At 50.7% G+C, this 22696-nt stretch overlaps 8 protein-coding genes across 8 annotated transcripts; 3 read left to right on the top strand and 5 right to left on the bottom strand.

Annotated features, from left to right (window-relative positions):
• Positions 1 to 357: 357 nt before the first annotated feature.
• HO173_002352 (uncharacterized protein) lies at positions 358 to 1881 on the top strand (the record flags this gene model as incomplete). The annotated part of the gene is made up of 3 exons (XM_037304286.1): positions 358 to 502; positions 553 to 1302; positions 1430 to 1881. 3 exons carry the CDS (start codon positions 358 to 360, stop codon positions 1879 to 1881), a joined length of 1347 nt encoding a protein of 448 aa, XP_037169081.1.
• A 993-nt stretch (positions 1882 to 2874) lies between these two features.
• Positions 2875 to 5190, top strand: HO173_002353 (uncharacterized protein; the record flags this gene model as incomplete). The annotated part of the gene is made up of 7 exons (XM_037304287.1): positions 2875 to 3164; positions 3208 to 3369; positions 3422 to 3495; positions 3553 to 3663; positions 3720 to 4473; positions 4558 to 4842; positions 5058 to 5190. The coding sequence occupies 7 exons, from the start codon at positions 2875 to 2877 to the stop codon at positions 5188 to 5190; spliced, it is 1809 nt and encodes a 602-aa protein (XP_037169082.1).
• A 187-nt stretch (positions 5191 to 5377) lies between these two features.
• Positions 5378 to 6719, bottom strand: HO173_002354 (uncharacterized protein; the record flags this gene model as incomplete). The annotated part of the gene is made up of 2 exons (XM_037304288.1): positions 5378 to 6487; positions 6576 to 6719. 2 exons carry the CDS (start codon positions 6717 to 6719, stop codon positions 5378 to 5380), a joined length of 1254 nt encoding a protein of 417 aa, XP_037169083.1.
• A 316-nt stretch (positions 6720 to 7035) lies between these two features.
• Positions 7036 to 8907, bottom strand: HO173_002355 (uncharacterized protein; the record flags this gene model as incomplete). Its single annotated transcript, XM_037304289.1, has 4 exons — positions 7036 to 7408; positions 7463 to 8409; positions 8467 to 8560; positions 8660 to 8907. 4 exons carry the CDS (start codon positions 8905 to 8907, stop codon positions 7036 to 7038), a joined length of 1662 nt encoding a protein of 553 aa, XP_037169084.1.
• A 454-nt stretch (positions 8908 to 9361) lies between these two features.
• On the top strand, positions 9362 to 14773 carry HO173_002356 (uncharacterized protein; the record flags this gene model as incomplete). The annotated part of the gene is made up of 14 exons (XM_037304290.1): positions 9362 to 9835; positions 9932 to 10118; positions 10166 to 10302; positions 10448 to 10784; positions 10831 to 10945; positions 11011 to 11427; positions 11486 to 11574; positions 11744 to 12048; positions 12351 to 12447; positions 12534 to 13121; positions 13257 to 13819; positions 13902 to 14007; positions 14104 to 14584; positions 14641 to 14773. 14 exons carry the CDS (start codon positions 9362 to 9364, stop codon positions 14771 to 14773), a joined length of 4029 nt encoding a protein of 1342 aa, XP_037169085.1.
• Positions 14774 to 15617: 844 nt separating this feature from the next.
• HO173_002357 (uncharacterized protein) lies at positions 15618 to 16238 on the bottom strand (the record flags this gene model as incomplete). Its single annotated transcript, XM_037304291.1, has 1 exon — positions 15618 to 16238. The coding sequence occupies one exon, from the start codon at positions 16236 to 16238 to the stop codon at positions 15618 to 15620; it is 621 nt and encodes a 206-aa protein (XP_037169086.1).
• An 847-nt stretch (positions 16239 to 17085) lies between these two features.
• Positions 17086 to 18159, bottom strand: HO173_002358 (uncharacterized protein; the record flags this gene model as incomplete). Its single annotated transcript, XM_037304292.1, has 3 exons — positions 17086 to 17599; positions 17687 to 17938; positions 18101 to 18159. The coding sequence occupies 3 exons, from the start codon at positions 18157 to 18159 to the stop codon at positions 17086 to 17088; spliced, it is 825 nt and encodes a 274-aa protein (XP_037169087.1).
• Positions 18160 to 18877: 718 nt separating this feature from the next.
• Positions 18878 to 21705, bottom strand: HO173_002359 (uncharacterized protein; the record flags this gene model as incomplete). The annotated part of the gene is made up of 2 exons (XM_037304293.1): positions 18878 to 21514; positions 21661 to 21705. 2 exons carry the CDS (start codon positions 21703 to 21705, stop codon positions 18878 to 18880), a joined length of 2682 nt encoding a protein of 893 aa, XP_037169088.1.
• Between the last annotated feature and the right edge of the window lie 991 nt (positions 21706 to 22696).

A 22696-nucleotide genomic window follows, 5' to 3' on the forward strand; every position in this document is an offset into this window, starting at 1 on the left:
CTTGGAGGCATTCATGGTCTCTGGCACGTGATCAGCCTGCATTCCAGTGGCCAACAATCAACAAGGTCCCGACAACAGAATGCGTAACATTCGATACTGGAAGACGAGCCGCATCTCCTACGGTTAATCGAGAAAAGCTGGGAACGGATCAAGTATACCTTGCGCACTGCGAGTGACACCTTCGGGTTTTTGAGTTTGGAATTGGGTGGCTTCAGTGATACCTGTCTCCACGCTCCCTAAGCACACTTTTCCAGCAGGTGCAAATGTCCCTTTGCGCGGAAAATCACGACCTTGATCTTTGTCAATTCTAAACTCCATTACGACCGGATCTACTTCTTGCCAATAGTCTTCCGCACCATGGGCATTATAGTCTCAATTCCTCAAATCGAGGGGCTCAGGACTGTTTTGCCCCTGTCCTCTACGACTTGTTCTACCTCGTACGCTTTCGATTCTGCCCAAACCAGTGATTTCGCTGTCTCTACCAGGAACTTCGATAATTCTAGTAAGTCACTGCACGGTCCTTGGTTGTAATCTAGCTGACATAAGCCTAAGATATCGAAAGTACCCTTGTCGTTACCGTTGCCGCCGCCCAGACGGGTGAGGTTCCGTCTGCAGATGGGACTGATGTTATATGGGTCAGGCCTTCGGACTTTACGGAAACAGTCACGACGTATCTAAGTACGGCGACCGTGACGAGCACGATCAGCTCGACCAAACTGATTACTGCTACGGCTAAAGTTGTAGCGAGTAATTGCCCTACCACCACAGCCACAACTTCGGATACGGTTAAATTAACGGCCTTGACTAAGGTCTACACTTCAGGAACTGTGGGGATGCCAGCACACTCAAGTCCGCCACCAGTTTCGTCTGACTACGGCATTCCTTCATCGAGCGGGTTACCTGAAAATGGAGCACATGTCATTGAAACCTACATCTCGATTCTCTCAAATCCACGAGCAGATATTTCTTCTGGGTACGGCACATCCTCATACAGCAGGCTACCAGGAAGTGGAGCACTCTCTCCTCAAAGCTCGCTCTCTAGATTTGTCACACGATCAACCAAAAGTCGCTCCTCAACTTCTGTCTCTGGAAGCGAAGCATCCACACTTCGCAGCGTAATCGCTGCCATTTCAAACAAACATCCACCTGTGAGCAAAAAACCCCCTGTCGCTACCGTGCGATATACGCATCCTACTCGCGCGACCTCAGTGTCCCAGCTCGACCGAGGAAGTCTTACCGTTAGAGGACACGGTGTTGCTTACGGCGAAGCGGACTACACACTGTCATCCAAGGGGCCCATCGGTAGACGTGACATACCATGCAACAGTGACCGGGACCAAAAAACCCTCGTGCGTCTCCTCAACAAGAAAATTGTGTCGTGCTCAATGCCTCTTTTTGAGCTAATACGCTTGATACAGAACTATCCCAGGTCCAATTGACTGGCACCATACGACAACTTTGACGAAGACCGAAGATGTCACGACTACCACTGTTTACACAAGCGCAATCACGAATCACACGAGTACTACCACCATTACAACGTTGCCAACCCGCTGCCTTACCAGCAGAACATCAAGTTCGAGCCCAACTTTTTCTACATCTTGCACATCAGCAATCCCCAATCCAGATCCTCCCGCAAATGATACTTGCGCAGAAGACGGCCTACTGGAATACAGTAATACCTTACAGCCGCCTGATACCCTCGAAGACTGCGCAGCTGCATGTCTCGCAGACCCCAGCTGCCTTTCTTTTACGTTCATACCCAGTGAAAGCACATGCTATACATCGCTTTACCCCCTTGCGGACTCTGCATATGCTGGAGTGCAGCAGTATCACATTTACAACTACGATAGGGATTGTTATTCGTGTTCGTCGTTATGAGCCTGAACACTCTCAGCAGTATCGGCGTTGGCATTAGCGGCTGTAGCAAGCAGGCTGCCAAAAAGAAAACGGCAGTCTGGACCGCCAAATCTCTTGTGCTCACGTCAGTCTTTGGGTATGAACATTAATTCTAATTTTTTTTCACGGTCGAAAATACCACACAACAAGCGTTGGATGGCTTAAAAATTCTTTGTTGATGCTATTTTGGTCGAAGTCTTGAGTATTTGTACCCGTTTCAGCTGCCGCTTTTTTTGACCCCTTGTCTGTTAGCCAGCAGAAGCCGGGCACCTACGCTTTCGATGGCCCAGCAAGGGTCAAATGAACGCGCTTAACTCCGATGTTGTCGTTTTGATGAGCGACTATTAGTCCCAATGCGGAAAAGAGACAGGCAATTGCCTTTTCGGACCTTTCTCGTGTCTCGATAGATTAATGTATGACATTCATTATGAGGCACGCTATCACATTAATAGAAGTGGCAGTCTGCGGAGTTGAAGTCCTTCCGATTCCGCATCAAACTTGGGCGTCAACCCGGAAGAAAGTGTCGTCTGTAAACAATTCATCTCAACAATGGCGTTAAGAGCAAGAAGCTCCCGTATTGAGTGCCACTTGCCTACTATCAATGTTGATGTTCCAGCGGCCAGACGGCAATGAGACTCGCTTACTGGACATGCTACTGCATCAGATGTGGGCTGGGACTGTGCACTCAGCTAGCAATTCATCAGCTCTTCGGCGGTAGAGTGAATCGTCTGACTGATACTTCTGCATCTTCTAGAACATACTGTTGTAGATTGTGAGGGCGGCCACCCGAATCACTCCTCGGCTAAATGCGGTCCTAAGGCTAAGGCGGGCTAAAAGCGGCAGACTGCCACTTCAACAGACGCGACTGACATCTCCCACGTCTCTCGTAGAGTACACCACAGTCGCTAGACAGCGAGCTGACGCAAGTGCGATAGGGCGGCGCTCTGAGAGAGCCAGTGTAATAATGCTTGAGTCATGAGACCACCAACGTACCTTGGGTCTTCTCTTTCCAGATGTGGTCTCCGCAATTGCCAGTTGCGAAGGCAGAGGAGAGCAATAGCAACCCACACCTACAAACATCATGCCACCGCTATCTCAATCCTCCCTACCAACGTTGACAAGTCTTCCGCCCAATATCAGAAAAATGACCAACACATGGGCGAAGTCATGGCGCGGATGCAGGAGCTACACAAGAAGATCGAGGGAGGAGGCTCGGCGAAGGCCAGGGAGAAACATATAGCCAGGGGCAAGATGCTGCCGCGGGAGTATGTACTCAGGGCTGCAAAGTTCTCAGGCTGACTTGGCCAGTCGAGTCACCGCCCTGACCGATGTTGGAAGCTCTTTCTTGGAGCTCTCTGCTCTTGCTGGACATGAAGTCTACCCTGGGGACGACGTGCCCGCTGGCGGTATCATTACGGGTGTGGGGAGTGTACAGGGTGTACAGTGCATGATTGTGGCCAACGATAGCACGTATGCCAATCATTGCCGCCGAGTTCAAGGTCAACGTCTGAATCTATTGCAGAGTCAAAGGAGGCACCTATTACCCAATTACCGTGAAGAAACATCTTAGAGCACAAGCAATCGCCCAGGAAAATCGTATGCCCCATAAACGGGGGCCATGTGATCTCCGCCAGATATACTGAGACATGCCAGGCCTCCCATGTATCTATCTCGTCGACTCGGGCGGCGCAAACCTCCCTCACCAAGCGGACGTTTTCCCTGACCGAGACCACTTCGGTCGCATCTTCTACAACCAAGCTCGAAGTACTTCCTCCCCTTCCCCTCCCTCGCACCCATCCTTCCTCGCTAAAAGCTCCCAGTGTCGTCAATGAACATACCCCAAATCTCCGTCGTAATGGGCCCATGCACCGCCGGCGGCGCCTACGTCCCCGCGATGTCCGATGAATCCATCATCGTTGAAAACCAAGGCACGATATTTCTCGCCGGACCTCCCCTTGTCAAAGCAGCAACTGGCGAGATAGTTACGGCGGAAGAGCTGGGTGGTGGGAAACTGCATAGCGAGGTTTCTGGCGTGACGGACTATCTCGCTGTGGATGATGCTCATGCTTTGGTGCTCGCAAGGAGGTCTGTTGGGAATTTGAACTGCCCGCGTCCCAAGAACAAGGTTGTGGTGTTCAAGGAACCGCTATATGATCCGGAGGAGCTGGCTGGTATTGTTGGCACGAACTTGAAAACTCAAATTCCGGCCCACGAGATCATCGCTCGCATCGTCGATGGTAGCGAATTTGCCGAATTTAAACGCGACTATGGCACCACGCTCGTCACTGGCTTCGCACGCATCTATGGCCAACAAGTCGGCATTATTGCAAACAACGGCATCTTGTTCTCCGAATCCTCCCTCAAAGGCGCGCACTTCATACAGCTCTGCTGTCAAAGAAACATCCCTCTTGTCTTTCTGCAGAACATCTCAGGTTTCATGGTGGGCAAGGATGCAGAGGCAGGTGGCATCGCGAAGAATGGAGCCAAACTCGTGACTGCGGTTGCTTGCGCAGATGTGCCGAAATTTACGGTGGTCGTTGGGAGTAGTGCTGGGGCGGGGAATTATGGCATGTGGTAAGTCCCTTACCCCTTCTACTCATGTCTTACTCCCAACCCGGATATATGTGCTAGGTAGGCCGTGCTGATGAGTAGATGAAGCGGCCGAGCCTACTCCCCTCGCTTCCTCTGGATGTGGCCCAACGCCAAAATCGGCGTCATGGGTCCGCAGCAATTGTCCTCGGTGATGGAGGCGGTGGGCAAGACGGTGGATCCGGAGTTGAAAGATCGCATCGAGCGAGAAAGTGATGCCGTATTCTCGTCCGCAAGGCTGTGGGATGATGGTGTCATTCCGCCTGCGCACACAAGGAGGGTACTAGGGCTCGGCTTGAGGGCTGCGATGGGTGCTGAGGGGGTAGGATGGGAGGGTCAGAGGGAGGGGAGCAGGTTTGGAGTTTTTAGGATGTGAGCGCCCTAGCTGTCACAGATATGGATATGACCGAATGGTTGGAAAATATGCCATGTGAGATCTGATTCATGACTGGGCAACCATCTGTTCATGTCGTTGAACCATCCCTAGACCGCCAGCGTCTCCTATTGTGGTCTCCAGCGAAACGTTTGGCTCTTGAGCTTGTCCACAGTCGCTGCGTTTATGCTTCTAGAGCGGCTGTGTCGTTGATGATTGAGGATGTCGGAGCCTATGGTGTCTGCTACCAACACTTGCAACGTGTCGATAACATCATTGGAATTGGTCGTGTCAACAGCTATCCTACCCTCATTATGCAAAGATACTGAATGTTTCATCAACCGATTTCCGGTTCGATTCTACCCCACATAAGCAAGTCATGAGGACATCGAACGAACCCCTTCCAATTAGCCATCTCACACCATATCACTACAAATACAAGTTTCTTCCAGCTCCCGCTTATCTAGCGTGGCCTCCTCCAACCACGCCCCTTCACTTCAATGGCAGGACTCACGCTCACAAATGGCCAATTCCCATAGCTTTGAGCAGCCTGATACCACCCAGCCCCTTGATCTGATACCTCATTTCCCGTCTCATCGCAAGAAGCTGCTTGTCTTTGTACGCTTCCTTGGTCACCAGTTTCAACCCCTCGCACAGTTCCTCCACTGCCTGTGGGTGTCTGCCCAAACGCGCGCTCGCCGTTGCCTTCAGATAAACTAGCTTTGCGTAGGAGTTCTCGCGTCGCATCGCCCTCCCGTTTGGGTCAAACCGTGTGGCATCGCAAGCCCACAAATGGACATCTTCAAATGCGTCGAGTCTGTAACTTGTGAAGGCGAGGCGAACTACGAGGGTTAGATACGTATCGACAATGGCACCCGGCAGTTCAGGATGGAGTGCTAGCCATTCGGTTCCCGCAAGCCTGCATCGTAGGCACGTGGTTATGAGCTGTGAGAAGGCCAGTTCGTAGACTTTCACTGCGCCCTTGAGATCATTCTGAAGGACATATTCATGACCTTTATCCCTCAACTCGATCGCTGAACTGAAACACTCCTCCACAGCAGGTGCCATACGGGACACTTGTTCGATAATACTAGCGCAGTATTCCGTGTTCGCAGGACCAGTGATCGCGAAATGAGAGACGCCGTGGAGTACGGTGAAAGGTTCCAGCAAGCGGCGTTGAGATGAGGTTTGAGCCGGGGTTTTGCTAAGCATGTCATCACACATACGGTGGATGGTGACTCTGAATTCGTAGTGCTTAAAAACACTGCCAATGACGGTGTGTTGGATTAACAAGCTCTGACAGAGGAGCTGAAGATCAGTTGACGCAATGACGAAACATGGCTCATATTCTTGACTCTTAATTCTGAGTGCGGTATTAAGACGATCAAAGTCCACTGACATAGCACAGTGTTTGAAGGTCTCTGCTTTGCGACCTTTTAGAAAGACATGTATGCCTTTTAAGTTCATCAGACGTCCGAGGTTCTTTTTGGTGCTGCGGACTCGAACGAACAAATTTTCGTGATACAACACTGTAGAGGCTTCGTTGTGGACCTGGCGGCTTGTTTGAAGGATGGCGGGCTCCAAATGATAGGCATGGCCAGGCCAGAGCTTCGCATGTATTGGCAACTGAAGTCGTGTCAGCAGTTGAATGTTGAGCTCGGCCAAAAAGCGACAGAGTCAATTAACACAGACGGTTATAGGCCATGAAACTTACTTGTCGGGAGACCGAAAGATGTTTCGTGTATTGAGTGGAGAGTAGGTTTCGATAGACCTCGGTTCGGATCTCTATTGGCAGCTGCTTCAGGAAAGGCGCTGTTTGGATGTTGCAGTTCTCCATGCTTGACGCTTTAGGGTCCATGTTGCGGACAATTCGAAGTAGACATGAAAAATGCCATTTTTTTTAAGTAGTGGATTCTGCTCTAGGTGTTAAGCAAATGTGTCGTAGGACTGCTTGATGTTTTGAGAAATGAGTCTTAGTCCGACCGATTTTCGACTAAGGTTTTAGCATCTCATGCGAGAACTCATCACTTTGGAGTGTGTTATTCCCAGTGGTGACATTTTATAGATCTCTTGCCATTATGAGTCTGAACTCACAGAGTATTGTGCGCCAGGATGTGTTGTACTCTTCAAACTGAGTGGCTTCACTGGTGATTGGTCTCCCTTCTTATTCATCCTCACACGATCGGACTGTTCGGTTGCTCAGCTTCGTTGCTATGACCCTCGACGATAGGCCTAGGTTCAGTAGCAGCGTTTTGATCTTCGTCATCTTCAGGAGTGCCATCTCTGCAAGCCCAAGCATCGACAAATCTTAAGGTCTCTCTGCACCATAGCTTTCTCATCAACAGCAGCCTGGCCGGTACCAAAGCAATGATGATGACGGGAAATGCAGGAGCACCTTTTGTCAAAGTCACAATAAAAATTACTACAGTTAATACGATCTGTACGACTGTATAGACATGTACGCCAAGATGGCCATGGACAGCTTTAGGCAATGCTGGTAGCTCGGAGGGTGGGGTGAGAAGGTAGAAAGACCGGTGGAGTATTGGGCTGGCGGTCAAGTCAATAAGGCACCAGTCGCTTCCCAAAGGGTGGTGTGCCTACTTCACTGCAAGGCTCTGCTCACCCATGAACATGAACAGTCCTGCCAAGACACTTGTCGGAGTCAGACCGAGAACCAGCTGAAGAGGCGGGCTGATGAAGCATAAGATCACTCCAGCGTGCAGAAAAGCGCTCCACCTTTGCTCATACACCCTTCGCACTTCTTGATCCTCCGTCTTCTCCTCTGTCTCCTCCTTGCCTGTTGTAGAGATAGAAGCGGGCTCTTTCTCAGGGTGCAGAAGGCTCTCAGAATGAAGAGGTGCTTGAGGTAGAAGCCCATTCGCAGGCGGTATTCCCAAGATCCCACAGAGTGCTGTTGTCGTTCCGAGCAATACAATGTCCCAGGCGAAGCCACCAGGCTTCTTGGTGCCATATCTGTCGATAGTGCAGATGATGCTACTAACCTCGTGATCAAAGAAAAAAAGGATGGTTATGATGAACCCTGGAATTATGGCAGCAAAGATCCAGGTTACTGGCAAATGCCAGAATTGGACAAAGAAAACAGAGCGATCAGGACTACTTGGCCGAAAGGCGTGGCTACTGACTGGCAGGGTTTGCTTGTCCAATGACGCTAGCTCTCCAACATGCGGCATCCCAATGAAGATTATGATACTGATAGCGGCCGCATACTCAGCGAGTCCCATCCGAAGGTATCTATGAAAGAGCGGTCTCCAGGACTCGGCGGTCGAGAGAAATATGGCCACCAGCATAGTACCAACTGCGCCAATGATAGCGTAGAGGAATGCGGCGAAAGACAGGGCACTATGAGCACGTTGCAGCTCTTGTACAGCTTTGTGGAAATAGATGATACTGTTCAGAAGGGAGAAGACCTCAGTAGAAAAGGTGGTTACGTATCGCATGGTCCAGTCGTGGGCGTTGAGAACAGCAAGAAGGTAGTGCATCCATCCTGCATGGATGAGTGACCACGCCATGAAGGGAAGAAATGGTATCTAAAGCATCCGCGATTAAGATATGTGCCCGGAGACCTAGGGTTCTACTCGACCTACATTTAAAGAGCCGATACATAACGAATAAATATTCTCAGCGAGTACCGAGAATGGCCCAGTCACGCCTAGGATTGTGAGGGGCTGAATCGACAGTCTGTAGGGCTCTCATGAGCCTTGCTTTCTTTTTCTAAGGCTGATCCTTACAGGCAGACGAGAATGTTTCCGCGAAGGTAAGAGATTTATCTAGACTCACAGGCTGAATATGACGCCGCAGAGCCCCGTACTAAATACCACTTCAATTGTTCCCCATGACTTCCCAGTCAGCACATACAGGTCACTCGCGAAGGTGATACCGGGGAGCAAGTTAGTAAAAAAGACGTAGACGGCGGAAGCTACTACGAGCTGGTTGAACACTGTCCAGTCGGATACATAGCGAACTCGAAGGTTGTGCAAATCTTGTCGGATAAGGCGGAAGGGGCGAAGGCTGCGAGGTAATCGCATCTTTCCGCGAATTACAGAGTGGAAAGTTGGGGGATGTCTTTGACACTTTTATTCTACACCCTGCTGAGGCCACCATCTTTTATACATCCTCGCAGGCATATTTTGAAGACAAGCTGTGCCTGGAAACTTTCACCAATTCCGGTCTTAGCCGCCAATTGAATTGCCGATTCCCGCCCGATGCCTCGCTTGGCACGGAGCGGAGGCATCTTAAGATTAATCCAATCTGATAAGATAAGAATTTTTCATAAAAAAAGTGCTAGGTAGTTTCATCCCACTTCATCAACATATCGCATTTCTTTTGGAGCTGTTTCGCTGCTAGTCTCAGACATAATCATGAAAGGCCAAGTTCCAGAGTTCCATGACATCCACAGAATATGTTCACGGCCGCATCCCTAGCATAAGCCGTCCCAAGATATTGATCATCTAGACATCCATTCCGATTATTATTGTTAAAATGTCCTATATCACTTGCCTAGGCTCCAGTGCCCTGTCCGACTTCCGGAGAAGAGCTCTTGCTAGCCAGCTTCATGTCAATGATGTCCGCGCTCGATGGGTTCACTTCGTGGCACTACACGGCGGTGACGTTACTAAAGACTACAATCAAAATGATCTCATCGAAATGCTCACTTATGGCGATGAGTATCTCGAAGAAGACGAGGACGGGGTTGATACTACTACATGGTTTGTACATCCGAGAAAGGGCACTATATCTCCATGGTCCTCCAAAGCGACATCTATCGCCGAAGTCTGCGGTTTCGGGAGCGTCGTCAAGCGGATCGAGAGGGGGACGATTTTCAAGATCTCATCGGACGTAGAATTTGATGTTTCAAAAGCTAAGAAAGAGTTGCATGACACGATGACGCAAGATCTGAGCACAAATATGCCAGATCTCGAAACAATGTTTGGAGAACATACTCCTGCTCCCGCCGTACGTAACTTCCGGAGCACCTCTTGAGCTGTGTCTTGCAAATCTACCTCCATCCCCAAATCCATCCAGTTGCTTACTTTACTCAAATAAATGCAGAAGGTCATTGATCTCTTCGTTGAAGGCCGCGATCCTCACGGAACTCTCCGGGAGGTCAACAGGACTATGGGGCTGGCGCTTGACGACTCAGAAATTGAATATCTGGTCTCCAAATTCACAGGCGACGGCGGATTAGGGAGGTCTCCCTTTGATGTGGAGCTCTATATGTTTGCTCAGATCAATTCAGGTATTCCTGGAATATGCTGTAATTGGAAAAGCATGCTGAATCCTCAGAACATTGTAGGCACAAGCAGTTCAACGCTTCATGGACGATTGATGGCGTTAAGAAGGATTTCTCTCTCTTCTCTATGATTCGTAATACCAACCAAAAATCCCCTACATACGTGGTCAGTGCCTATAGTGATAACGCAGTAAGTCGTCCTTTCTGAAATATCCTCCCCTTTCAGTCCTTAAGGCCGATTCTCAAGATGTATTGTGGGAACAAACGCCCCCTAGACGTCTGATACAACCCAGAGATATCTTGAAGAAGACTTGCTAACTCCGAAATACTTGAAGGCCGTACTCGAGGCGCAGGAAGACCAGAATGCGACCTTTTTTGCCCCGCTAAACGAGTCGAAGGAGTGGACACAGATAAACGAGCGTGTGTACTATGTTATAAAGGCCGAGACCCACAATCATCCAAGTGCAATATCACCATTTGCTGGGGCCGCAACAGGCGCGGGTGGGGAAATCCGCGATGAAGGAGCCGTGGGTAGGGGTTCCCGCCCAAAGGCTGGACTGACTGGCTACAATGTATCAAACCTCCTAATCCCAGGTTTCCAACAGCCTTGGGAGTTAGAAGACGTCTCAAGACCTGGCCATATTGCCAGCGGTCTCGACATAATGCTTGAGGGTACTTCCACCTTCTAGACCTTTATTTGCATTACTGATCACACCAGGTCCGATCGGCGGTGCCTCATTTAATAACGAGTTCGGTCGTCCATGTATCACAGGTTACTTTCGAACGTTTCTTGCCCAAATCCCACTAATCGACGGAAGTGAAGAACTTAGGGGGTGAGTGTGTTCTAGGCGTGAATTTCCTGAGTCGAAAAGAGATAACCGCTGACGCTATAGCTTAGGTATCATAAGCCAGTAATGCTCGCTGGAGGTTTGGGAACGGTACGGCCATTGCATGCTCTCAAAGACGCCTCAATTGTCCAACCGGGGTCATTTATTATCGTGCTAGGGGGACCCGCAATGCTAATAGGCCTTGGAGGTGGGGCCGCAAGCTCTCAGACCTCAGCTGAAGGCTCTGCAGATTTGGACTTCGCCAGTGTGCAACGTGGAAATGCAGAGGTACAGAGGAGGGCACAAGAAGTCATCAATTCCTGTGTAGCCATGGGTTCAGAAAATCCTATACTCTTCATACATGACATAGGAGCTGGAGGGCTATCAAATGGTATTCCAGAGCTGGTGCACGACTCGCGGTTGGGTGCAAAGATGGAACTGAGAGAGGTTGATAATGCGGACCGTGGCTTGAGTCCGCTGGAAATATGGTGATTGTTCAAGGCAGATCATCCCACAAATTGACTCCTGCTTACCACTACTCAACAGGTGCTGCGAAGCTCAAGAACGATATGTAATAGCAATTTCTCCGGCGAGTATCAACGCATTTAAGGCAATTGCCCTCCGTGAAAGATGCAGTGAGTACCTTCAGGATAACCCCTCCCCAGTCCGTACCCAAGTTCAGACTGCATGACATGTCGCCGGAGTTGTTTGATTCCTTTGAGTCTCGCTCTACTCTCAGAACACCTCTCAATACTGCAACATCTGTTTCGAAAAAACGATGCTAACATCGAAAATCTCGAACAGGCTACTCGGTCGTGGGGAAGACTGACGGCAAAAAAGGAGGAAGAGAGAACAGACTCCTTTTAACTGATCGAGAATCGAGTGAACATAAAGAACCAATCAACCTTCCCATGGAGACACTTTTCGGCAAGCCGCCGAAGCTGTCTCGCGTCGTGGAATCTCGAAAGTCTCTCGCTACCATCGTTCGACAGCAGCCTAGCGACCTACCTACCCAAGATGGAAAGCGGCTTCCTCGAAGTAGCCATTCAGAGAGTGCTAAATTTACCCTCGGTAGGGTCGAAGTCTTTCCTGATTACGATAGGAGACCGGTACGTCTACCTTTCCGAGCAGTCTCTGCCTAGTTCGTATCCCGATGAGAGCCCTGAAATTTGTTCCAAAAGTATCATACTCACGCATCTTGTCTTGGGACTCCATTTCCACCTCGAAGAAGAATGGCTAACTCCGAACACTTGAAGATCTGTATCAGGCCTCGTTGTCCGAGATCAGGTACGTACATTCAGGAGCTGATTCTTTCTGTTTGGTATTCCAATCGAGTCATACAATATATTTTGGGGGCAAAGAAAATATATTCTGCCTCTAATAAGCAGAGCTGATCTCGAAATCTGCCTAGATGGTTGGGCCTTTCCAAGTCCCTGTGGCCGATGTTGGGATAACAGCGACTTCCCTGAAGCTTGGAATGATTACTGGGGAGGCGATGGCGATGGGCGGTACGTAAACACCGCGGCGTCTTTCGTCATCTGGCACCTGGTGCTGAGTCGCGAGACATTGCTGACCTCGAGGTCTTCTTCTCCAGAGAGACCCATACTGGCACTGATATCTCCAGCTGCGTCGGCACGTATGGCAGTAGCAGAAAGTCTTATGAACATCGCTGCAGCAGACGTTCTTCTTGAACGAGTGAGTCTTTCGGCAAATTGGATGGCCGCTGCTAGACATCCCGGTGAAGCTGCCGCTCTTTACGACGCTGTTGAGGCGATTGGCATGCAGCTTTGTCCTGAATTGGGTATTAGTGTGCCTGTCGGCAAAGACTCCACGAGTATGTCGATGTCTTGGAAAGATAAGCACTCGCAAGAGGAAATAAAGGTCACGGCACCCTTATCCTTGGTCATCTCGGCCTTTTCTCCCGTGAAGAACACTCGCCATTGGACGCCAACTCTGCGACGTCCTGAAGAGCAGGATATTGGCGAGACGATCTTGCTTCTGGTCGATCTGGCCGAATCACGACAATGTCTTGGTGGTTCCGCATTGGCACAGGTCTTCGGTCAGGTGGGGAACGAGGCGCCCGATGTCCGTAACGTCCAGTTGCTCAAGGACTACTTCGACGCCATAGAACAGCTTCACGAAGCTGGTGTCGTCCTTGCATACCACGATCGAAGTGATGGCGGTACGTGTATTCGGAGTCCACTATCACCTCTTTCAGCCCAACTCCAAGTCCTCAGACAAGCTCATACCCTGAAGACATATTCCATGACTCCAAACTCGCTTCTTAAATAGGAAATGCTGACTCCGAAATCATTAGGACTCTTCACTACGGTCGTCGAAATGATGTTTGCCGGGCACTGCGGAGTCAGCCTAATGGTTGATGCTGTTTGCCAAAAAACCGACACTGCCCATGTCCTAAGTTCTCTCTTCAATGAAGAGCTGGGAGCCGTCTTTCAAGTCCGCAAGCGTGACGAGATTCATTTCCATAGATGCTTCGCAACATGTGGACCACCATCAAACCTGATTAAGAAGATTGGCCGCGTGGCTCCTGCTTCCCAGCAAGACCTCACCATCTACCACGGTTCTCAACTCGTGTACCGACAGAGTCGCACATTGCTTCAGCAGACATGGTCGGCAACGTCGCATCGAATGCAACGCCTCCGTGACAACCCAGCTTGTGCGGACGAGGAGTTCAACAAAATACTCGACTCATCTAGTGCTGGACTTTCCTACAACCTGACTTTCAACCCCAAGGATAATATCCTACCTTTCACTAGCAAATTGCCCAACATTTTCTCGTTGAACAGCAAGCCAAGAGTCGCTATTCTCCGCGAGCAAGGGACTAACGGGCAATCTGAAATGGCCTTTGCCTTCATGACCGTAGGTCCATCCTTGGGAGCGACTGCTTTCTTACCAACGCCTTGCCTCTTGTACACACAATCCTGACTCTTCTTTTCCCTAGGCTGGCTTCACCGCGATTGACGTGCACATGACCGATCTCATCTCCGGCAAGATCGCGTTATCCAACAATTTTGTGGGCCTGGCTGCATGCGGCGGTTTTTCTTACGGTACTATACGTGTCTCTACTTTTTCTAATTTGCACCCCTTAAGCTCGATCTATGACTCCACGAATACGCCTTAGGATGACTACTGAGACTTCAAAGGCGATGTTTTAGGCGCGGGCCGTGGCTGGGCTTCTACCGTCCTGCTCAACCCCAAGGTCCGCGAAGAATTCCGAGCCTTCTTCGAACGCAAGAATACTTTCACTCTGGGAGTCTGTAACGGATGCCAATTCCTCTCTCGGCTCCAAAGCATCATTCCCGGCGCAGAAGGCTGGCCCACCTTCGAGACGAATATCTCCGAGCAATACGAGGCAAGAGCGTGCATGGTCAAGATCACGGACTCTGACACCGCGCCTAACGTCTTTCTGCACGGCATGCACAACAGCGCGCTTCCCATCGTGGTAGCCCACCGAGAAGGCCGCTCAAGCTTCAAAGCTCCCTCGTCTGCGCAGAAACTGGTGGCTAGTGGGAGGGTGGCAATAAGATACGTAGACAACAACACCCTCGGACCTACGGAGAAATATCCGGAAAACCCGAACGGCAGTCCGTTAGGTATTGCAGGGATCAGCTCTAGCGATGGAAGGTGAGCACACTCATGTCCACTGTGTGGTGCAAGAAGCATTTGTTGACAAGAGTCAGAGTCCTGGCGATCATGCCGCACCCGGAGCGATCGTTCGCAAGCTGGGTCCCGGACGGCAAGAAGGAAGAGTGGGGAGATGTACTCCCTTGGCAGCGACTGTTCTACTCGGCTCGGCGCTGGGTGTCCATATAGGAAAGCGTGTTGGCTGTCACTCTGTCCTTGCAAGGCTCCTTTTGATGATGTCGGATATGATACCGCACATTGTTCGACGAGGACTCTGGCTTTAGGGAAGATACATAGATGGATACTTTGAGGGAGAGAGATGGAGTGGCGCCGATATCTACATCCTGGACAAGTCAGAGGCGTGGGACATGAAGATTCAGATTTTCAGTGGGTGAATCAAGGATGCGAAAACGATAGACTCTTGATGATGAGGCAACCGTGCCGCCTTGGAGTAAACTCAAGTGCAGTCCTTGCGTACAACGCCCAATAAATATGTAAGAGATTGAATCAAAAGCCATGAGGTGAGGAGCCAATCATTTCCCTTGAACCTCGTTCTCCGGCCAATGCATTTCGTACCGTCGCTTGAATGGGATCTCGTGACAAAGCGTCTCGCCCAAGGCTAGCCCATTGCCAACCAGAACTCCCTCCTTTCGACTCCTCACCCATCCCGCAGCACTTCTTGTACTCCCTTCGGGAGACCCACAGGGGCAAGCTCCGTCCCGCGCGATCGAGCCTTCATCCTGCGATTCCCCATCATGCGGTCCTTGCTCCGGATCCACCAACACTGGGCTCTGAGCATCCGCCGGACCGTTCCCCCATCTTCCTCCTCCTCCCTATCTGGATGATCTTGCTCCTGTCTCCCCAACCCGGTTCCATCCCGGATCACAGGGCGGCCCTGTGGGATTCTGACTACCCTCTTCGACAACTACCTTGGGAAGTGTCAAGAGGTAGATGGATAGCCAGGCCGTTTTCCCACCCTTCCCCCCTCAAAGTACCCCCAAAAGATACCCACTCCCTTTTCCCACTCTTGCCATCACAAATCAACCCACCGCATCATCTCCGCAACGCTGAACCCATCTCTGCTACCCATCGTCCCCGGTTCAAATCTCCTTACTGCCGTAGTTACGAACCCACGTTTGAGATAGTACGATTCGTTGATCTCGAGCATCGTTGAGAGCATCAGCATGACTTTGCCTTTCCCTACAGCCTCTTCGCGAGTGTTTTCGGTTTCTGGGTCGCCGTCGCCGTTGACGCTATTCCGGTGATGCTGTGCGGGAGGCGTGGATGATGTGGAGGAAGACGCGCGTGATTTGATCTCCCCTATTACCTGTTCCAGCAGTGCGGAGGCTAGACCGCGACCTTGCAAGCTCGGATGCACCGCGTTGGCTAGGATCTCCCATTTGGGCCATCTCTCCTCATCATCGTCGCCGCTCTTCCCCCTTTGGCTGTTCGTTTCAGGCTTGCTGGCATCGGGAGGCGGTCGCTTGAAAAGCAAATGGGCCCTTTGCCCCATTCCTTCCGGCTTCGTAGGTACGTACGGTTTTGCGCTCACGGTCGCTATTAGTGTCATCCCATTCGCGCGGTTGGTCATGAGACCTTCAATATCCTCGTTCCTGCGAAATTTGCGAAGAGAACATGAGGAGAGTAAAACCATCGGGCTCTAGTTCGGAAGAGAGTTGGGTCAGAGATTGTAAGCGCGTCGTTGGATCCGGAGGGAGGAGACGGCTGTTGTGGCCATTGATGTGGGATTGATTGTAGGAGTAGTTTAAGAGTTTGACCACAGCGGGAAGACTGGGCGATTGAGCGAGGATGGCTGGGGAGAGAATGGACGTCTTCGTTTTCAGGGATGAAAAGGATGAGGCCATGGGACTGGAGAGCGATGGGTGAGTGTAGTATGGGATGGATTGGTCAGTGAAAGAATTATAATATGATGGGTGATTGTGTTGTAAGGGTGCCTCAGGTGTCAGTAGAAAGGATGTCAGATGCCAAGGGTATTATTATCAGTATTTGTGTCACTATCTTGTGTCGAAAACAGTGAGGGACTATTAATACTTTAGTGCTTCAAGGAAAAGAAAAAGGAGTGACGAATGTTCGGAATTGATTGCTAATATCTGACTCGAGATCATACTTGTACTTTGAAGTAGATACAGTAATCTTGTACAATGGAGACGGTGAGAGTGAGACGGTGATTATCAATCACCGAGGCCTTGGGATGTCGTCTTTCGTGATGCATATGATGTTGCCATCATTCTGCTGGATTGTGTCGGTCGCGCGCATTTCGAATAGCGAATCTCTGATTGTACTTGTAGGTAGAGTATGACGGTGAGAATGTTGAACATATTTCGGACCATCAACGTCTATGTGGCATCGATGCCCGATCAAAAAGAAGTCCCGTTCTGATTCATCCGTAAGCTCTGGTCCCTGGCGTTGATTTCGTGTATAGTCCGCCACTCCACCGTCATGACACCCCAAAGCAAAGACCACACCCAGCAAGCCCCAGCTTACAACTTCGACCTCCCATCCGAATTTCTTCGTTCCCAATCTTCAACCCTCCTCTTCTCCTCTTCCTGCCGTCTTGAATAGTCCTCCATCTCCCTTTCTCCTCTCCTCTCCCCCTCTTCGACATTATCCAACAACCCCACCGTCTCACCCCACATCTCCATTTTTAACCTCCCATACACCCCCGTCTTCCCCCTATCAAGCAACCCCATCTCCCTCACAAACACCACCACTTCTTCCATTGCCCCAAGACCATCCACCAACCCCTCTTTCAGTCCCTCCAACGCCCCATACCTCTTCGACTCCAGAATCATGGTTCGAAACGTATTCGGACTGGGCACCTTCTGTCTGAAGATGGACGCCATGGGCGATTTCAACGGCGCACCGAAATCGAGCTCATTGAGACACAGAAAGCCCCGGTGCGGATTCATGAGCCGGTAGTCGTGCATCATCGCTGTCATGAAGCCGGCTGCGAAAGCGTGGCCAGGGAGGAGGGCTAGGGTTGGCATTGGGTATCTATCCCATACCAACGGCGAACAAAGGTTAGTCGCGTGGCTCTCGTACACAGATACTGCTTCTGCTCGGTATGGAAAATGGACGTACGTCAACAGCCGCCTCCAAAGCGGATACAAACTCCCACCCCAGAACCTCGCCCCTTCCTTCACCGCACTCTCATAATCCAACCCATTGCTATAAAATTTCTGTATGCCCGACGTCGTCACTACCACCCCTTTCGGAAAGCGGTGGTCCAGTATATCGAGCGCGAGCAGAAATGAGCTGCAGAAGGAGGGGGTTAGGCGGTTGTCGGGGGGGGATTCGAAGGTTAGGAGATAGATGCGGGGGGAGGGTTGCGTGCTGTGGTTATCGATAGAAAGTCAGCCTCGCCTTTCTTGCGCTTCGGGCTGAGCTAGGTGAGGTATTCTGAGGGCGGAGTGGCAGCTGGAAGAATGTTTCGCTCCCAGACTGACCTCGGCATTCATGACTTTGGATGAAAGAAATGGATGAGGAAGTGCATACCATGTTATCCGCCCATTGGGCTGGATTGGAAGTGTGAAGAGTGGGGGAATTGGTGGCATGGCTGTCCTAGGTGGCTAGAAAGATGTCAGAGCTGCCGGCGGCATATGGATATTGTTGATGTGGGGGGGTCTCCGCTGCGGAGTGGCGGGGAACAAAAGCTGGAATCTCAAGCCCTAACGCTAGGCCTAAGGAAGTCTAAATGTCAGGTTGGGTCAAAGTGGGCCAACTAGTCAAGGTTTTTACCGGCGACGTTGTTTAATACCTTGCGACAGTTTTTAAAGCATGAACAGCTTTCGTTCTTTCTATTTTAATTCTGTTGTGGGGGGAATAAGCGAAGTTTAAGCGAAGGCTTTGCAATCATGACATGTTGGAGTTGGAACTGAGCCGCTGAGATTCGTGTTCAATAATGTATTTATATCCAAGAAGCGAAAAGGTGCATGAATTGTATGAACAATCACTGTTAGTGCAATATACATTCAATAAATAGCGAGCTCCTATAAGAGGTGGTATAGTGGTATAGATGTATAGATGCATCATGATGAGCCGCTCCCCAACAATATGCCCAATACGCCTCCCTCTTTTCCAAAATGTTAGACGCAGACCAAGCATTACCCAAGTAGAGCAGCAGAAAGCCGACCAAGACGCCTAGTATCGTATGCAAAATGGCGGAAGCCTCCAAAAAGGTATCGAACATCATGTCAGCGCCACTCCCAGCGTCGTCTCCAATAGCATCTCCAACATATCCTCAAAATCATGCTCAAACCATCCACGAACTCATCAATTAGCAGTTACCATCCTGCCAGCACTCTCTTTCCTGCCAAACATCCTTCCCAACCTCCCCTTCGCACCGCCCTTTCTTTCCCACTCCCCTCCCTCTTCCATCTTCTTTCCTTTGTTCGGACTTTCCAGGACCGTCACACCAGGCGTGTTCAAAACATTCGCATACATATTGGCATCCCTGTTCACCTCCATAGGCCTCGGATAGATACCCGTTTCAACTTCTTTTTGGTAGCTTGGACCGCGAATCATAGGCGGCGGCTGCTTCTGCAACTTGCTCCTCGACGAGCCGGTCTGATTGGAGCCTGCACGAGGTCTGGCGGCCTTCTTCATGGTTTCCTCACAGCTTTCATAGCGAACGTCGTCGTATGGGGACTGTCCCTGTTGTCGACTTTGAGAGCGCGAGTAGGGGTCGTCTGGTCTTGTGGGGTTCCTTTGGAGAGGTGAATCTGGCCGTTTAAGGTAAGAGGGGCTAGGATCTTCGTGCCGTGTATAAGACCGAGAAGGGGGAGATTCTGGTCGGCCGAAAGGGTTCTCCTGCCGTGTCTGGGACAGGGAGCTCATGTAAGGAGATCCTGATCGCATATTATTGATAGAAGGCTGCTGGGAGAGGTTCCCAGGGCCACGTAGATGTTCGACGGACGCGCCACGGTAGCGGTGTAAAGTGCGCTCTATGCCATCATTGGAGACGATTGGCGCGGAGATCGAATCTTTCTTCACATGGCCACGCGTTTGGTCCCGAGCGTATGGGTTCGCCCCTGACACCTCTTGCTCTCTCTTCGCCTTGCGCCCACGGCCGCCGGACTTCATAAGCTGTCCAATGTGCGTCTTAGCCTCTTTGTATTGATCCAGACCAGGCAACGCAGGCAACGGTCTGTTGAGATTGGGTCCGCCGTTCTTCTTAAGCTTCCTTGGCTCTTCTTCCTCAGGCCTTGCGCTACGAAAGGAGCTCCAGCTGCCCTTCCTTCGCAGGCCACTTCCTTTCCACCAACTGCCGCGTCGGCCAACGCTGCTACTTCGGCTACCCGATCGCGACAGACCGGAAGCATTGGAAAACCCAGAACGCATACTGTCTTGGCTTGCGCGAGGTCTGATGTAGTTGCTGATTCCGGAGGCTATACTGCTCCCTATGCTGCTGGCCCTGCTCAAAGGCCGTTCGTATTCCGAGTCGCTGTCTTCCCTCATAGAAAGTTTGGACCTTGACCTCTTGGATGCGCGGCTGCCTGGTCTGGCTGCACGTCCGCTGTTGTTGTACCTGTCCTCGGCCTGCTGAATCAGAAGCTTCTTTCGTCTCCAGAGCTTAGCTTGTTCGCTTTCTTCGCTCTGGTGAGATTCGTCGGACGGTCGTCTATGATGAGACGAACCATACGATGGACGCCTGTTGTAGTCGAATGAGGGGGCTTTTTTATCGTCGCCAGGTGTGAGGGCCGCTGAAGTCGCTGCAGTCGAAGTTGGGCGTGGAAATTTGTTGTCGTAGTCTGTATACGAGCGGGAGGTCGACTTGCTTGATTCGCCTGATGCACCACTGTAGTCTATACAAGCAGCAGCCGAGGTTTTGGGCCGGAAGTGGAGACTATCACGGATGTGGTTGAGTGCAGGGTCTTCCACCTCTTTCTGTTTTCTTCGAGGATTGCTGGTTGTTAAGATTTGGGGTGGTTTTGGATCAATTCGATCCATTAAAGATTCAATTTCCTTCTGCTTTGAATTGGTACTGTTCGACATTGTGCGCGTTGGCTGGACGGGTCGCTCCATCTTTTTCAGCGTGGCCTTGAGGCCTTCGGAGATTGCTGTATGTGTTGGCCCGTTCGACCCATCCAACTCCTTTTGCTTGCCTTTGAAGTTGCTAGTTGTGGCTACCGGTGATAGTTCGATGAGATCAGACTCTCTTTGCTTGCCCTTGACGTTGTTAGATATTGCGGTGTTGACTGGCTCGGGCGGCTCGACAGCCTCTCGCGGTTTGGGTCGACTGTTGTTGACTATGGTGGCATGTACTGGTGGGAGGAACTCGATTCTTGCGGCACTTCCAGTCTCCGAAGGTCTCCGCTGTCCGTGCAGAGCCTCGTAGCTTGCAGTCTTGGGAATCGCACTGGTATAAGAAGCCGCGCCTTCCGGTCCGAACAACGGGATATCCTCACGAGGACGGCGGGTTTCATATTTTGTAGCTTTTTCCTGTCGGGGATGCTCCTCTCGATTTTCTGGTTGCCGAATTTGAGACTGCTCCTTTCGACCCATAGCCATTCGAGATTCCACTTTCCTCGCAAGCTCCTTCCTAGCCTCCGTCTCCACCTTGCGGGCATATGCCTTCTGCGCTTTCTCGTTCAGACGTTGCTCAGCACGATTTGCCGATGCCTGTTGTGACTTGACATCAATCTTTTGTGGTTTCGCGAGACGAGCTTGAGCAGCATGTCTGGCCTTGCGCTCCTCTTCGTGTTTCCTCAATGTTTCTCGGTGATCTGGCTCCTCATCTGGATCTGGAGGATTGGTCTCGTTTACTATGATGGCACATGCATGACGCAAGTCAATCAGCATGTGTGGTTGTACGCTCGGCCGCTCCATCTCGGACTCTGTTGGGCTGTAGGGTGGGGATGTATCTATGTCATAATCTGTGGGTGCTTCTGCCGCTTGCGTAGAAGTCTTCTGTGGGTCTGTTAGCTACTGTTCTTGTTCGGGAATGTGGTGAAATGCAGCAGATGACGCGATAAAGTGGCTGCAGCATACACGCAGGTACGACTGCGGGGTTGGGTTTGGTCTTCCTGCGGACTTTGGGGCTGAAAATTGCTTACAATGCGCAGCGAAGAGAAGGAAAACTTCCGACTCGTGAGCCCCATGATGATGGCTGTGATCTGTGACTATGCAGAAAAGCGTCGAAAGGATTCAGACTCGAACCGCCCGAAATATTGTTGAGTGGCCACTGTGCCTCCAATGCCCAGCAGTTGGAAGTGGGAAAGGCGGGCGAAGCTGCAACGAATAGATTGCGGCGTCAGTTTGATCGTTCAACGGTTCGCGAATGATTTAGTAAGACAATTATATATATGGATTGTATGTATTATCATGTGAAGGAGTAGAAGTCGTGATATTTTCGTGAAGTCGTTGATGAGAAGGACGATTGATGGACGACTTTCTCATCTCGTAAAAAACCCTGTGCCTCCGCAGTTGTTGCAAAATGCAATTTGGACTTCCAACAACATACTACAGAGGGACTAAGCACTACTAAAGAGGTAGTACTGGTGCTCTAAGGACCAACCACTACCAATCGCATATTAGAAGGCGCAAAAGAAGGCTCAACCCGTCGTTGGATCGCTTCTATCGCTTGCTCTTTCCGTCGCCCGTGCTTTTGTCGAACTCACTACTAATTGGTCGAAACCAATCCAGTGGCCCAGGAGCAAAAGTCTCGAACTGAAGATCCAGGATCTACCTACATCGTACTCTACACGCGTCGTGAATCTCTCTTCGATACGAACAGTTGATGGTGTGGAAGCGGAGATAGTGCCACGATGCTTTCTCTACTTGCTCATATTCTCGCGAGCTCAAGATCATATGCATGATTGCTGTTCTTATGATCCATCAGATCTGTAGGAATAGATACGGTAGGCAGGCTCGCACGCACGCAAACCAGCCTGATCCTTGACTCGAAACGCCTTGCGCTCTGACGATCAACATCGCTCCAAACTCCGCCAAACGCTACTCCCAAATTTTTACATCTAGAAACTCTGCTCCATCCCGAGCATTTGGTAAGACGTGCAGCCAAGTCACTTGCAGAACCCTCTACCGCGGCACTAATGAACCAAGGCAATGGCTTTCCGAGACGGTCCAAGTGTC

Source organism: Letharia columbiana (assembly GCF_014066305.1).
Source record: "Letharia columbiana isolate WasteWater2 chromosome Unknown Sc0000004_s0, whole genome shotgun sequence".
Lineage (NCBI taxonomy): Eukaryota > Fungi > Ascomycota > Lecanoromycetes > Lecanorales > Parmeliaceae > Letharia > Letharia columbiana.